Raw genomic sequence first — 16,890 nt, 5'->3', positions numbered from 1 at the left:
GATAAAAATGACAGCAATTGATTAATAATGGTCAAGTGACGCATCAAAATTTTTATTGTTGACAACACACTACTTACTTTTGTTTATTCAAAGCCATCTTCGCGTCATGCTAATAAAACTGGAAAAATTGGAGCAAAAGCAACCCATGTTCCAACATTTAGTTGTCAACATTTTTTGATTATCAAACAATTAAATAAATATTATTTAACATCAAAATTTTATTAAACCTTAAAAATAATTCTCTAAAACATAAAATAATTTATTCATTTATCATTTTTAAATAAAAAAAAATAAATTAAAAGAATTACGGTAAACTGGAATTTTATTCGTAAAATGACTACTTGTTACAATATATAGTTGTAGGGCTCGTATGTATCCAAAAATAGCTACTAAATACGTTATTTCTACAACAACGGACGGATGGACATAAATATAACATAAAAATTACGTTCCCAGGACGTATGATGCTGTTTGGGCATGGATCATGCTTTTCTGTATTTTCCCGCTACAACTTTAAACAGTGTGCTGCAGAGAGTATCGCAAGGCGATACTACATAGTAAAAGTAATCTCTTTGAACGATGCTCTCAGCATACAATTACGATAAAACTTCAACACACAAGTTCGTTTGATCGTTAATAATATTGACTAATGTGAAGGCGCCTTAATATTATCATTTCTCTGCCGTTTCGTACCGTACAAAGAGTTTTTTTCTCGGTTCTGTTTTCGTTCCTGTTCTCGTTCCCGGTCAATTGTGTAACGGCCTTTCGTGAGGGATCTTAGGCTACAGGAAAAAAAAAAGAAGAAGAAGAATAAATTGGAAGGAAATTTGGATCAATACATAACCTCTTGTCACTGCTGTCGAGTGACAGGCGTCAGTTGACAAAAAAAGGAAGCGTCAAGTCAAATAGTCCTCCATAGTTCAGCTTTTGATTTGGCTTTGGCTTCCTTTTTGCGAGGAATTTGATTTTTTTGAGTTTTTCACCTTCTCCGAAATGGCTGAGTATTTAGCCTCGATTTTCGGTACCGAAAAGGACAAGTGAGTATTCGTTTTTCGCTCATATCATTTCCGCCAAATTACATGTCTCCATGTCTCTAGGGTAAACTGCTCATTTTATTTCAAAATCGGAGCCTGTCGGCATGGGGATCGGTGTTCCAGGATCCATAATAAACCAACATTTTCTCAAACTTGTTTGCTTCAAAATTTGTACGTAAATCCCCAAAATTCCGCCAAATCTGCTGATGGAAGCCACTGTAAGTTATATACTATAAATATACAATCCACCATATATACAAAAAAATGTTTCAAACAATTAACTTGCTGTATTTTAGTGGTCGCCAATGTATCTGATGAAGAAATGCAAGAGCATTATGATAACTTTTTTGAAGATGTCTTTGTGGAATGTGAAGATAAGTATGGAGAAATTGAAGAGATGAATGTCTGTGACAACCTTGGAGACCATCTTGTGGGAAATGTGTATATCAAGGTATGATAATAAATTGTTCATAAAACCTATGCACATATAATTTTCACCAATACTTATTACAGTTCCGAAGGGAAGAGGATGCTGAAAGAGCAGTGAATGACCTAAACAACAGATGGTTTGGTGGTCGTCCAGTTTATGCTGAATTAAGTCCTGTAACTGACTTTAGAGAAGCTTGCTGTCGTCAATATGAAATGGGTGAATGTACCAGATCTGGATTTTGTAATTTCATGCACTTGAAGCCAATTTCTAGGGAATTGAGAAGGTAAGAAAGAATCTATTGATTTATTTTGTTTTATCAAGTTCTTTATTTTTTAATGTTTAAAATTTTTGAGTAATTAAAAGTATTATAACTTGAGATAAACAAATATAAATGTTTTGTGTGAGTGTCAGAGTGTCAGACTGAACTGGTAACTTTTAGCCTAGAAGAATTAAATTCTAGTGGTGTATGAGAAACACATGTGAAGGGCTGAGAAGCCTTGGGGTATAAGTGTACTGAAGTCAGTTTTGAGAAAACTCAAATTAAAGTTAAATTGTTATAATCAAATGCAGGCAAAAGTATGGCAATTCAAACCAGTTTTGTTTTAATTGCTAGGGTTTAGACTATCATAATAAAGAAAAATAATATGGTCTTTGTACTTTGATAGAATTGGTGATGTACGGGAGGTACAAATGGTAGGAGGCCAACAAGGTCTTTGTACTTTGATGCTTTTATTTTGTTTTTATTTTGTTTAGGGATAAGAGAAGGCAAGGTTTTTGGAATCCTTCTAACATTTTTTGCAAGCATGTTGTACTCTAAAAATGGCATTTCTTTATTAAATGTACTTTTGTGAAACAAAGTGTAAGGACTTTTTTTTCTGAACTGCAGCCACTGCATGTTTCTAATATCCTTAACAGCTTTCACAAAATGTTTGCTTATGGGATCCAAAGTAAGGAAGTCTTCATCCAACATTTTCTTTACTAAGAACTTTTTGCTAGTTGTGGCTATAATATCCACCCAGTCATTAGGAACAAAAACACCTCTTTTTGTGTTCCTCTTGGTATTTTCCACTTTACCAAAGTCTTGGTCAAAATCATTATAAGAATGACCAGAGAGTAAGAAAAAATTTTAGCTCGACAATTTCAATCTGTGTTGCGTTTACAACATACAACCAAAATTTTACCCTAAGTTGGCCCTTATTTTGCCCACCACAATTATCACAGAAAGCAGTGAGGTGAGTGACTGTAGAGGGCAATGATTTGATGTACTGGATTAAACACGATACCATTTCTTCGCATCCTCTTGATGCTTGCCCCTCATGCTAAAGAAACATAAACACATCATCAGTCCCAATATCATGTACATTAAAATTATATGTCCATAATTGCCTTGCATAATACACTTTTGTACATGTTAATACCGGCGTGGGCAACATTTTTTGAAGATCAAAACATATAGCTTTATGGGCAATCTTTTACTTCTTTTTTAGCATTATCCATTTCTTTTTTAGCACTTTCAGCCTTACATAGGTGGACTTCTTTAGCGATCGTTGTAGCTTGTTTAGCTTCCAGATCTCCATGCTCAATAGAATATTTAAACTTGTCACAATTATTACAAGTGTCAGTATGTGCTCAATGGAAACTAAGATTGAAACATGTGTTAAATATATGCCTATAGTAAGATAGAGTAACGGGTTCCTTTCCTTGTTCTGCACAAAAGAGTTTATAACAGTTGTACAATCTTTTCAGATTTAAGTCAGCATTTAAATATTTTCGGTTTGGAGCTTGCTGTCTGGAATAGTGACTACTACATCTAGGGAACATAGCAATATGTTGTTTGACCAAATCAGTTTTCTCAACGGTAATTTTATTGGTTGGAACCTTTCGCCCTCTACGGTCTCGAGCTGGTATTCCCGTTCCAGGTTCTTTCTTTTTAGCAATAATGTTGGTAACACGCTTATTTGACACATCTAATGTTTTTAAAAAAAAATTCCTTGCAGATCCTTAGACCGCCTAATAAATATTGACAAGAATGGGACTTTCCATGTACAGTGTTTTCTTTCTTCCTATGCAGATCTTCTATTATAATCGCAGAGTTCAAAAATGATGATTGCAATTCGCCAGACCCCAGTACTCATTAAAAAATTCGTGGCGCTTTTCTTCGCTCATATTCTCGCAACATTTATAGCGGCATTCATGGTCGTATGCCTGAACTTTTCTTTCATTGTGTACTTTACCTTTACGGTCGGTGTACTTTTTACCCATGTTTCATAGTCTTGAAGACTTCTGCCTTTATTTATTTATTTTTATTTATTTATAATACGGGAAAACCCCATTAACTGTAAATTTTACAAAGCAATAATATTTACATAAACAACTGTCATAATCTAAATCTACTTATAACATAACATTTCTTAACATTTAAATGAAGATTGTTTTGTTCACACCAATTATTTAAGCGATCCATATCTGCTTGTAGTAATTCTTGATCCACAATACTACCAACCACCCTCCAAAATTTTAAGTCGTCTGCAAACATCAAACACTGACTATACAGGAAACAGTTAACTATATCATCAATAAATAAATTAAATAATAAGGGTGATGTATGCCCTCCCTGAGGGAGACCTGATGTTACGCTGATAGGATCAGAAAGATGTCCACCTACCCTGACCCTTTGAATACGGCCAGTTAAAAAATTTTTAATCCAACTCACAAAATCAACATGAAACCCTACGGAGATCAGTTTTGGCAGAAGAATTTGATGATCAATACGATCAAACGCCTTACTAAAATCGGTGTATATAGAATCAATTTGTTTATGATCCTCTAATTTACTCATAAGATCAGATTGGTAACAGATCAAGTTAGTGGCAGTAGACTTATTCTTGCAAAACCCATGCTGTGAATCTGATATTAAGCCTTTGCATAAACAAGAAAGTTGATTAGCTATAAGGCTATCAAAAAGTTTAGGTATTGAAGATTGAATGCAAATACTTCTATAATTATCTATGACATCCCGACGGCCAGCTTTAAACAATGGCACAATAAAACTTTCCCTCCAGGCAATTGGAAATGTGGATGTTTGTAAGGAAGCATTAAATAACAAAGATAAAGGAATGGCAAGAGTACATACACATCTCCTCAAGAGAAAATTCGGAATCCCATCTGGGCCTGCAGTAATCTTGTTAGGGAGTGAGCTAATACCTTCAAATATATCATATGTTAAGATCTTAGTAATGTTTAAATTTAAACCATTAGCGGGACCATTTTGCAGCTGATTATTATCAATACCAGGAGAATAAACAGTTTGGAAAAATTCTTTAAACTTGTTTGCAATATCCAAACCACTGGACACTTGCTTGTCACCATAAAAGAGGGTATTGGGAAGGGTATAATTGGACCTCTTATCATTGATATATTTCCAAAATGATTTAGGGTCATTCTGTAAGCCGGAATCTATCCCTTCAATATATTGTCGGAAGCACAAATCAGACATACGTTTCAGACTTCAGACCTAACGCGTTTTAACGACCTTTACGCATTCAGACCTAAGGCGAGAAAATTTTATATAGTTTTCGTCTGTATTATCTCTCATATATAATGAACGAGCACTCCTTTTGTTCCTAGTTAACTTTCTAAGTTCAGGGGAGAACCACTTAGGAAATGAGGAAGTTCTATATTTCTTTAAAGGAATAAAATATGCAATCCCCATAGAGAGATATTCATAAAAAACGCTGATTGATAAGTTAAGATCACTATGAGATAAACACTCGTTTCAATTAATTGAGGATAGAAAGATATTAAGCTCATTGTAGTTACCGTTTCGAAAATCATAAAAAAATTCTTCATAAGCTAGATTTGAAAAAATTGACTTATTTGCTGTTGAAATATCCAAATGACACTCATATCCAATATGATGAAAACTAGCTTCAAAAAGAGGGTCAGAAGCTTTAAGAACAATTAAATCCTTAACATTAGAAAAAACCAGATCTAAAAATACATTTCTATCATTAGGAATCAAGTTACATTGATTAAATTTTAAATAACCAAATCTTTGTGCATCTAAAGCTGGGTCACCTCTTGGGCATTGAACCAGGAGACCATGCTCGTCATTGCCCCATGCAGCCCTTGGTAGGTTGTAATCTCCAAACAGATATACATTTAGGTTGGCATATTGAGTAGTAACACACTCCATGGTTTGACAATGCCAGATATAAGTATCCCGAGGTGATTGTGGAGGTATATAAACACCACCAATAATGAACTTAGTCCCATTACACTGGCATAGAATCAGAATTTGCTCAATACGGTCCTCTTGAATAGAAATGCACTGTGATTGTATAGTATCACTGACAAATATCAGAATACCACCTCCACTCAACTTACTGCTAGTTCAATAGCTTCTGTTACATCTGAAGACCCTGAAACCCTTGCATGTCAGTTCAGCATCTACAATACTGTCATTCAAATTGCTCTCCACCAATATAATTATATCATAAGAACAGGACATAATACTACTGAGTAATGGTTGAATCTTCGTACGAAGACCTCCAACATTTTGGTAAACACAGTTAATGGGGTTGAAGCAAGTTTGTTTGTTTGGACTCTACAACCACTGGAACACCTCTACGATACTGTATAATCAGGTTTTCCTCACCAGCAGATTTTCTATCTAATAAAGACTTCTTAGATTCCTTATATGCATCCTGTTCTTGTTCATCCTTGCCTTTTCCATTCCTTAGTCCGTCGTGTTTTTTTCTTACCAGGATGCTTCTGCCGCTTTGTAGGTGGTTCTTCTTCTGCTTCAGTTTCTTCCATTTGATCTGAAATTAAATTTTAATTATTTATTTAGATTAATGAATTATGCTGTGTATGTCAAAACTAAGCCTAATTTTTAATTATTACTCTAAAGTTTGTTATCAATAAAAAGTTGCCTATTAGAGAAAAAAAACGTTATAATGAAATCGGCTGATTAGTAATATTAATAATAATAATTAACTAAGGCCTACTCTTACCTTCTTCAGGACGGTTACTTGAACTAGTACTGGAAGAATAATCTGCGTCTGGGTTATAATCAGCATCATCATCGCTATTATCTGAAAGTAGGACAACTGAATAAGATGGTTACAAGCTTTCGAATAATATTATTAACAACATACATTGAAACCTAACCTTAAAACCTCACCTAAACACACTAAATGACTCAAATTACAATAAAAATAATATTGGATTTAATAAAAAAGTAGAACTTACCATTAAAAAGGCTAAAAGAACTATCTGTCTGAAAACTATCTGAACTATATTTAGTAAACTAAATTATCAACTATTTTTTAGAAGCCAATGGGTACAAGTGACTCGCGGCACATGTATCCCTTGACTTCTAAACTAAAAAGCACTTTTAAGCAGTAGTTTTTTTTTCGCCACTAGATGTTAGCACATGATAGAGTTCCACTTATCTCCCTTGGCCACGAACATTTTAAAGTGTTTAAGAGTAAGTTTCTGCATTTAACTCCATTATGAAAAATATGTGACTTGTACCCCTTGGATTCTCAGCCCTTCATGTTTCCTTTATATAATTTAAATTTATAAAGTCACTACTTTATGAATTGAATTTATTCAAAATTGTTTCTATTATCATTGTTATTATGTTTTATATATCCAAAAAAATTATTACATCTCTGAGTCTAATATTTGTCTTAATCTTTTAGAATTATACAAAATGTAATTGAAAAAGATAAAATAAATTATAATAAATGTAATTTGAAAATGAAGCTTATTATATTAAATAGATTCAATTTTTCTTTCAATCTTCCATGAATATTAATGCTGCTATTTTTGACATGTCAGAAGAAACTTACCTGGACCTTAATAATAGAGATATGGCTATTGCAATATTCTTGAAAGAGCCACAGATGATAATGCAATAAATACTTTTACACATTTATACCTTTAGGGGTCTTATCTTTAAAAGGCCAATGTAAGTTATGATATCAGTTGATGCCCTACTATTTGTGGTCTCACATATAAGGATATATGGAATTGACATCTAAAACAGGAATTGACATAAATCAACAGATATTGAGTTTAAAAATATTTTTTTTTTATCTAAAAGAGCTAACTTTATGAATAGAATTCTTTGGTTCATTTCATAAACATAAATAATACCTTTTTTTGGATGAATTATGAACCAAATCTAGTTTAACAAAAAAGTCAATTTCAGAGGGTGTCCCCCTTACACAAAGTCAATGATCTCAGTGTATGTTTATTTTTTAAACATACAGTTATGGTCAAAAAAATAAAAGTAAAGTAGTTGTTTATGCATAATTAAAAAAAAAACTCATTATTGTTGTATTTTATTTATATAACAGTTATTTTGTTTAAAGATGGAAAGGGTATTAGGCAAAAATAAAACAATATTATTTTTATCAGTGTAATAAAATAAAAATATTTTATTCTAATAATATAAGTGGAAAAAAAGAGTATTCTAAAAAATATTTTCTCTACAAAAAACCACTAAACATTTTATAAGATAATCCTTAGTATTTTATAGCATGACCTTTGTTCTTCAAAATGGCAGCTTATCTTCTAGGTATAGAGTCAATTAACTGTCAGCATTCCTCTACTACGGTGATAGTTGATTGTTGATTAAGATGAAGTTTTCTTGCCTGCAACTCTATATTTTAGCACTCTCCAAAGGTTCTCAATTGGGTTTAAATTGGGTGATTGAAATGGCAAATTTAAAAGTGTAACATTTTTACTGCTAAACCACTGCTCTATGATCTTGGAAGTATGCTTTGGGTCGTTGTCTTGCTGATAAACCCATCTGAGAGGCATATTATCCTCTGCACAAGGTAGCATGACTGTCTCTAAAATGTTTAAGTAGTTATCTTTGGTCATTGCTTTTAGGTGTATATCTATGGAATCTCCTTGTACTAATATTCAATTTTAAATTTCTTTTTGTTGCAACAGGTGTCAAAAACGGGTCTTTGTGTACGTCACGTGACATGATTTTATCAAGATATTCCGTTGTTTTTCTTAGACGACCTCGAGTTCTGGCAGTTTATTTATTACATGTTGCTCCATCAAAACTTTGGAGATTAAACAAGGTGATCTTTTAAAAGTATTGCAAATAAACGCGGACCTTTAATTTTCATTTCGTAGCAGTGAATTATTAAGCGCCTCTCTTCGGGATCCATTATTGAAATTGTATGATGTTTAATAAATTTAAAAACAGATCTGATCACAACAAGAATTTAAAGGCAACTGATAACAAGTCGAACATGAATGGCATTACTCTTATTTTTTTGTCCAGAGGAATTTATTTACAAAAAGAATTTGTGACATAAGAAAATGCTAGACATTCGAATTAATATTTAAATAAGACCTTAGGTTCTTGGGAATATAGTGTTAATACCATTATACATATTGTCCACAAAATGGAACTATTATAGCAATTATTCTAATACTCTTTATTGTTTGGCCACTATCGTATATACACTAAGACCATTGACTTTGTGTCCCTTCACTCTCTGAAATATTACTAAGAGCTCTCTTGGATAAAATGGATGACTTTTTTGGAAAAAGTCCATGTTGAATAATGATCTTATTGATTTCCCTTTTGGTATTCAATTTCTAGATCTATAATATCACGTGGTATTTTCGCTAGAATATTAACTCTAAAATTAGCTATTTATTCCCTTAAAGTGTGAAGTGCCAGGGGTATTTTAAAGTTGTGCATTTTACAAATAATGACAGCAAAGTAGATATACATATCTAATTGTCTTTTGATTTCTAGAGGCTTTACAGTATTGAATTCATGCTTAGAACCTAAGCAATTTTTTTCTTTTCTAATGGGCCAAGCTGTTAATTTTGATACATACTAAATACTACTAAATTTGATAAGGACTTTGATACCTCACAACCCATATTTTGTTGAATGATGCAAAATGCGAATTACAAAAACGAGAAGGCAGGGAACTACACATTTTCGTTTTTAAGCTTTTTGCATAGACCAATAATTTTGACTGACAAAAAACAACAGCTGAATAGATTTTGTAAGCTTAGGACCTTTTTGATGATTTAAGTTGTTAGTTTAATTGGTAGTTTGCATATTTTATTTATTTTTGAAAAACAACAGAAACTATTAGAACATGTTACTTTTGTCAAATCTCACTTTATATTTTGATTGTCTGTAAGTCAACTATTAAGCAGGAAAAACTTCTCTGCATTGAGGTGCAATGAGGTCGATTGGAATGGAATTGGTAATTCTTCAGTATCCCTTAGTTCCTTTCATTAAAGGCTGCAACCATTTTTCCAGGATTATTTCCTAATAGTTAATTTAAAATCAAGAACCAGATCGAAGAAGAATTAGATCACATGGATGACCAAGGGATTAAAAATCTCTTCAGGAAACATTAGAACTTTACATTATATTAAGAAATGGTGCCATAGTAGTTTCTTTTTTCTAAATTATTTCCAAACATAATTATCTCTGGATCACAATACTATCAAAGCTGCTAATCCACTTTTTATAATCACCACATTAAGTCAGCCTGAAATAAACAGAGAGTGATTTCGAGGATTGGTAATGATTTCAGATGCTTCAGATGGTGAAATTAACTGTTATTACTGCTCAGTTATCATTAGTCTGATTAATGATATTTCCATTGCTTCTAACTCTACTATTGATTGGCTTAGTAATTCTTCGGTACCTTAATAAGTCTTAATAAGGTTTTTTTGAGCCTAAAGACAAATGACGCCATTTTTGAAGTGTTGGAAAGTGGTGGAAAAATTATACTTAAACCTTAACATGGGTCATTGCGCGTCTATGGTATTCTGTGACATCTCAAAGGCTTTTATTTGTGTATGCCAAAATATTTTATTAAGGAAATTGGCTCATGTGCAGTTTTTGCCGATGACACTACCATTTTGTGGCATCACAAAGTCTCCACCTTGTTACAGTATAATTAAGACTTTAGACAACTATATGACTTGTGTGACACTGACCTTTTAATCTTCAATATTTTAAAATATTGTCTTGTAAACTTTAAATGTAGTGTCAAAAATTAACAATAGGGGATAATTATTTTGTAGCAGACCTAAATGAATGTAGCTTCGTTATCTTTATTGACAGCAAATTGAAATTTTAAACCCATATTAGTAATTTGTGTTGTAAGGTATCATCTGGATGTTATGCCGTACGCACTGTGAGCAATGAAGTTGGTACCGCACTGATAAGAAATGTGTATTTCGCTCTTGTGGAATCAAATTTCAGATATGGAATATGGTTCTGGTGTTCTTGTATCTCTCTCTTCCAGACAATCCTGTCATTCATTCCTTATCAGGGGTCAAATTTTTACTTTACCATGGATTTTCATTATGAAGTCTGCTTGCTTAATACATAGAAAGTACAGCTCAACGATCTTCTATCCAGGCATAGCATATACTTGGTCCTCGCACCTGATTAAACTGCCAGACTCCCGCTCCGCCTTGAGAAAGAAGTATGTGATTTGTGACAGTAAAAAGCTGTTCAACCATCTACCAAATATCATTTCATTTAAAGCTAATGTGAAAAAAATTCTAATTAACTCTGGATTTTATCCTGTTACTAATATTTCAAACACCAATTAAAAAAAAAAACTTTATTATTATTTTAATGAGATTTTATTTTGTGGTTGCTGGTATTTTATGCATTTATTGTTATTTTAATAATTTTACAATAATTAAAAAAAAATAGATTCAACTTATGTTTTCTTATGATACTTGTATTAAATTTAAATTGTCCCTATGTATCATTAATACTAGGTGGACAGGGAAAAGTGGACACATCTTTGCTTGTCCATGGTGTGGCAACATAACTATCTTTTTTTTAAAATACAATAAAACACATTTTATAAAAGAATATTTTTTAATTTTTTTTTTTAAAGAATGTAAGGACATATTTAAAGTTTTACACAGTTTTAAAAAGCATGTCTGGTAGGTGACGCCACCCATTTTTCATACATTGAATAAGGCGATTACTAGCGTCTGTTTGATCGTTTAGTTCTTGTAGGATCCTTCATGGTTGACATATACACGGGATCAAAATACCCCACAAAAATGGGCTTCATTGTTGTAAAAACAATTGCGTCCTCAGAAATAATTTTCTAATTAAAGTAGATCAAACGAATGTTTACGTGCAGAGCGCCTTGGGAATTACGAGATTGAAGTTCTGCCTCAAGTTTCTCGGGTGATCTGATGGGCCGAGGGACCCCCGTTGTTAGTCTTTGTAGTGTATTCCCGATTTATGTAAGTCTAGTGACCTATGTAACAATGGATTGTCTGTCTGGAACGAGGCCCAATACGGCTACGTTGAAGCGATTTCGTAAGGGGTTCTGTAATCGTAACCCAGCGCTACGATTACAGAACGTCTGCTCGAAAAGCCTCCACGGCAACCGCACGCTGCTCACTATTCCAACGCATGATGGCAACTGACTGAGATGGGAAGAAAACTTTAGAACCAGAGCTGTCAAATGACACCACTCTCGTCCAGCTACCAACTCCATAATTTGAATGGCGAATATTTCAAAAAAGGAACTTATGTTACCGCACTTGTATTGGTATTTTTTTAGCTTTGTCAACAACATTTATTGTTATGATAATAAAGCATATGTGATTGGATTGGATGGGATCTCTATAATATAATTTTCCTCTTTTAGATACTTATACTCTCGTAGAAAAGGAGGACGTCCCGGAGGTCCACCAAGGCCCCGTTCTCGATCCAGGTCTCCTAGGAGACGCTCTAAGTCAAGAGGCAGGGGCAGCAGCCGATCCCCAAGCCGCAGGCCCAGGAGTGGCCGCTATTAAGAACCGAAATTTTATTTTGTCGATTTTGTACCGTTTTCTAGATCCACTTGTAATGTTGACATTTTTTTTTAGATAGCGTCATAAGTTAATATTATCTAACCATATAATTAAGGGTCTTAAGAATTCGTTTATTCTTTTAGTAAACCTATATTTAAAAAAATCGATTTTGAGACCAACAGAAAAAGTTTGTTCACTTAAAATTAAGTTCATTTATTATTATTATTTTAATTAGAAGGACTTCTACAGGACTACCACCAATGTAGTAAAGCAAGGCTATATAAAACAGTAAATTAATACAAAGTCAACTGTATTATTATATATAAATAACCTAAAAATAAGTTAAAGTTTGTCTGATACACCAGTTTTCAGGTTATTTCTAAATATTAAGAAACTTGACATTACCTTAAGAAAAATGAAAAAAATTAAGTTTAAGGAAATTTGGTCATTAACAAATAATGGCTTTACTTCTTTGTTGGTTTGCGTTCTATTTTTTTTTCAAAGTAACTGTGCTATATTCCAATTGTCTTATATATTTAAGACATAATAAAATACTGGTAAAAAAAAAAGATTTTTATTTCACAAAAAAATAAATAAAATACAAAAGAAACATAAAGAAATCAACAACAAATAAATAAAATGGTGATAATATTGTGATAGTTTTAGAATATGCTTTGCACTCAGGGTTCAGTATCTTACTCCAAATACTGCGATAAGCTCCATTATTTAATTTTATAAATCCATATCTGAGGTAGGATAACCGTTCTTAGACTATTTTTTTAATACCAGAAAGTTAAAAGGACGCATATAATAATTTCCTTATAATAATAGGAACAAATCAGCATTTGTCTTCATATCGGGAGTCCTTGTAAAATAGGTAATGTTGAAACATGAAAAATACGTCGAACGCCACTGAGAAGACTCCAAGACCGAACTTTGTTGGATCACCGAAAATTGACTGCCAATCATCTGAAAATTAGAGCAAAAAAGAATTACTTGGTGCTAAGACTAATATCGTATGTAACATATTTAATACGTTTTATTTAAAATAACCACGAACTGAGTACCTAAAAAACAATTAAACACATATAAGCCGAAAACGGGCAATAGACCAGGTGCTCAGGGATTAAAAAAATATTTAAAAAGAGTGAGTATGAGTACTTGAGTACTTTTAAAATTATAGGCATCGATAGAAAGCCGAAAAAAATTGACACCTCCTGTTGATCTTTTTAGTACTGTGGTTACAAATTTTTGAACTTCTTAACAATGTTTTTTAATGTAACCCTGAATCACCTGAATAAACCTTCGATAAAGTATAAAACTAAATTCAAACAACTGTTCACATTTTTAAGAAATTCTCAGATTTTTGCTCAAATTGTGTTGAAAATTATGTCTTTTGACCATCATTTCCCAACTTTAACTAACTCTCCTTGAAAAGAAAATTACTTCACTGTTTGTTTGGCAAGTGATTTCAAAAGTTGGCGTATAATCTAGATTTCAAAATGGTAAGATACTTGCTAGATTATTTCATCATTCAAGTACATGATCAAACGTACGGCTTATCGTTGATTGTTGGGACACCTTGTATATTCCAAAAACTTCAAAACCAACGTTGACAGCCATACTTCGAAAGCAATTTAAATAGAGTAATTGGTCCTAGTATCACAATACAGTCTGCGAACACATACTTATTGACAAAAGGAAAAGGTATTTATTTTTGTATGCACTAGGTTGATTATATTGATATTTACAGAACATTAAGGTACATTAAAAAATTTCATGTTTTTTTTTATCAAAAATAGGTCACAGCATAAACTAAGTGATATTGTACTATGTTTTGGACCCTCAACAATTATCCAGGACAGTCTTAACTCATTGAAGTTTTTGGAAAAATATCGTGCATACAGGTCCTACAAAAAATGATATGATTGTTTGTATGATTTGTTCCCCAAAATAACATCGTTTACTACTCTTCGAATTTTGCTATTGTATCTACAGTAAGTTTTCTCTCGCCTGTTGATCTCGGAAACCATAAAATAGTTGTGGTTTTAAAACTTAAATCCGATGTTTCGTTCTTCAACTTTACCTTTTTAACTACAGCTCTAGATTTTTAACTCTATTTTTATGTTATTTATATTTAGCTTTCGTAGCCACTTAAAAATGTCACTTGACAAAAAAAATTAAGAATTTTTTCTATTGTTGTTATTGACGAAGTTCTTTCTAACTTATTACACTAAACAAAACAAGAATCAATTTTTTTCTTTATTTTCTCTCTATGCTTATATAATCAAAAATGTAAACAAGGCATTTGACAAAATCTGTTATAAAAACTAGTTAGACATTTTAGTCCAATGAAATGGTATTTTTACATATACTTGTACGTAGGTAGGGTATTGGTAAGTCTAAAACTCAGCTTTCGGGACTGGAGTATAGCGCAAACCCTTAGAACATTGAAAGGCCTTTCAATGTTCTAAGCGCAAACCGCTACCATATTGAAAAAATTAGTCTTCCTGGAATGTCTTCTTAACCGTGGGTTGCACCAAAATTCTATAAAAACCTTGTTTTTGTAAAAAATTAAATGATCTTCGAATTCTTTTGGGTATCTATTATCTTTATGGACTTATTCGCAAAATAATCAAAAAAAGCGTATGTTCGGGTTAGGAATTTAGACTACTTGGGGTCTTACATACTTTGATCAATAGTATTGCAAAATCATATTACGTTTACTAAAAACATTGACTAGAACTCTGAAACACCATTGGTCTGTTCCCCCTGTAAAGCGGTAAGGAAACAACTGCTCCAAACTGAAGAATCTCAGTCTTCTATTTGAGTTTTCGAAGCGTCTATACATTTTCCGTTATGTCAAAATGAATTCTTTTGTGTGTGAAAAATGTACTGGCTGGAAGTATTGCTCAAAAGAAAGGAAATCACGAAGAATGTTTGCGACAATTAACTGGGATAACTTTACATATTACGTGCTATAAATTTTATTCTGATTCTCGCAATGTAATTCGACTGATGCTCGTAGGAGCAGCGTCAGCTAGATCATTTCAACATCTTCTGTCTTAACATCAGATACATCATTACGTGCTTTCAATTTTTTAAATAAATGTTTCATTTGTGATAAAATCGACATCGAATAAAAGTCAAAGGCAGAAATCAGTGGTAACAAAAGCTTCATTGAAAACGACCTAATGAATTTACTGCAAGGACGTTCTGATGATTGTTCTTTGAAGCTTGTAAATCGTGTGGATGATCATCGGAAAAGGATGTCACTTGGTCGCAATCGGAGCGAAATAACATCGGAACTGCTGTAAATACCTTCAGACATTGAAAAGAAATAATCAGAGAACTTCCAAAAAGGTATCTGATAAAATTTACCAAGCAATTGAGTTTATACAGGGTGTCCGAAAAGTCAACAATAATACTGAAGGGGCTGATGGAGCAACTCAAAAGCACCCAGAAAAACATAAAATGACCTTAGTAAAAAATCGATGGTTTTCGAGATATTGGCACTTTAGTGGAAGTCACTAAAATCCTACTCTTGGATCAGATTTTCGATTGTCACGCCTTAAAAATAAATATTTTTTAGAATCTCTTTTTAGCTATGCAACACTGAATAGCCATTTTACTGATCAAAGACAAACATTAAACTAAACGGCCAAAAAATTTAATAGGAAATCTATTCTAAAATAAACTATTACTTGTATCCTAACGTTTCTGTTACCTTTTGCTTTGGATTTGTTTTTGAGGTCATTTTCCTGTAGACTGTGTTCTTTGAGCTGTTTGTTTTATTGGTTAATCATTTATTATGCCCTTGCCGTATACCGCCCAAGAATATGCAAACATGCATCTCATAAATACTCTAGCAGCATCTAATCTTTATCAAGAAAGATATCCGAATCTGGCCCGATATCCTGACTATCGTGTATTTATTAATGTTCACCGCTCATATTCCGAAGGCAGAATGCCTCATGCTCCTGTTCGAGAGGGAAGACCTCGTATTGATTATGTTGAACAAGTTTTTAGAAGAAATTGAAAATGATCCGACTACTTCGAATCGAAAGAAAAACAGGGATACCGAAATCGGTAGTAAACGACACCACTAGGCGATTCAAATATCACCCTTATCATGTTCAACGAGTGCAAAGCCTACTGCCTCGAGACTACGAACCACGCCTACAATTTTGCCGCAGAATGTTGCTAAAAAATCAAGAGGATCCGAATTTTTTAAATAATATACTGTGGTCGGATGAGAGTACATTCAAAAAGGATGGCTTTATAAACATGCACAATTTGAACACTTATGCGTTGGAAAATCCCCACTCTATTCGAAAAGAAAGGTCAGTACCGATTTAAAGTAGACTTGTGGACTGGTATCTTGAACGGACGTGTAATTGGCCCACTCGAATTACCAGAAAATTTGAACTGGCAGGCTTATTTAGATTTTTGTCGAAACAATCTACCAATGCTAAAAGATGTTCCTTTGGCCAGTCGCCGAATAATGTGGTTCCAAAATGATGGTTGCCCGGCACATTATGCCCATGAAGTTCGTCGGTATTTAAAGCAAACATACCCCAACAG

The 16,890-nt window shown here is 33.0% G+C and overlaps 2 protein-coding genes across 3 annotated transcripts in view; one reads left to right on the top strand and one right to left on the bottom strand.

The window, feature by feature from the left end:
- Positions 1 to 864: 864 nt before the first annotated feature.
- Positions 865 to 12,619, top strand: LOC126733734 (splicing factor U2af 38 kDa subunit). The gene is made up of 5 exons (XM_050437119.1): positions 865 to 1,037; positions 1,098 to 1,252; positions 1,331 to 1,485; positions 1,548 to 1,747; positions 12,162 to 12,619. The coding sequence occupies exons 1-5, from the start codon at positions 994 to 996 to the stop codon at positions 12,307 to 12,309; spliced, it is 702 nt and encodes a 233-aa protein (XP_050293076.1). The 5' UTR covers positions 865 to 993; the 3' UTR covers positions 12,310 to 12,619.
- A 247-nt stretch (positions 12,620 to 12,866) lies between these two features.
- The window catches only part of LOC126733732 (cystinosin homolog), a 62,500-nt gene continuing 58,476 nt past the window's right edge, over positions 12,867 to 16,890 (bottom strand). For both annotated transcript variants that reach the window (XM_050437116.1, XM_050437117.1), the window contains exon 10: positions 12,867 to 13,275. In XM_050437116.1, the coding sequence (XP_050293073.1) occupies positions 13,145 to 13,275 (131 nt within the window). In that variant the 3' untranslated portion in view covers positions 12,867 to 13,144. The remainder of the gene's footprint in view (positions 13,276 to 16,890) is intronic.

Source organism: Anthonomus grandis, chromosome 3, assembly GCF_022605725.1.
Source record: "Anthonomus grandis grandis chromosome 3, icAntGran1.3, whole genome shotgun sequence".
NCBI classification, from domain to species: Eukaryota; Metazoa; Arthropoda; class Insecta; order Coleoptera; family Curculionidae; genus Anthonomus; species Anthonomus grandis.
This window is presented reverse-complemented; position numbering and strand designations above follow the sequence as displayed.

Excerpts from the sequence above, each read along its gene's own strand:
- LOC126733734 (XM_050437119.1), top strand. The coding sequence starts at position 994 with ATGGCTGAGTATTTAGCCTCGATTTTCGGTACCGAAAAGGACAA. Across the intron at positions 1,038-1,097 it reads TTCGGTACCGAAAAGGACAA|GGTAAACTGCTCATTTTATT; the intron begins GTGAGTATTCGT and ends CCATGTCTCTAG. Across the intron at positions 1,486-1,547 it reads TGGGAAATGTGTATATCAAG|TTCCGAAGGGAAGAGGATGC; the intron begins GTATGATAATAA and ends TACTTATTACAG.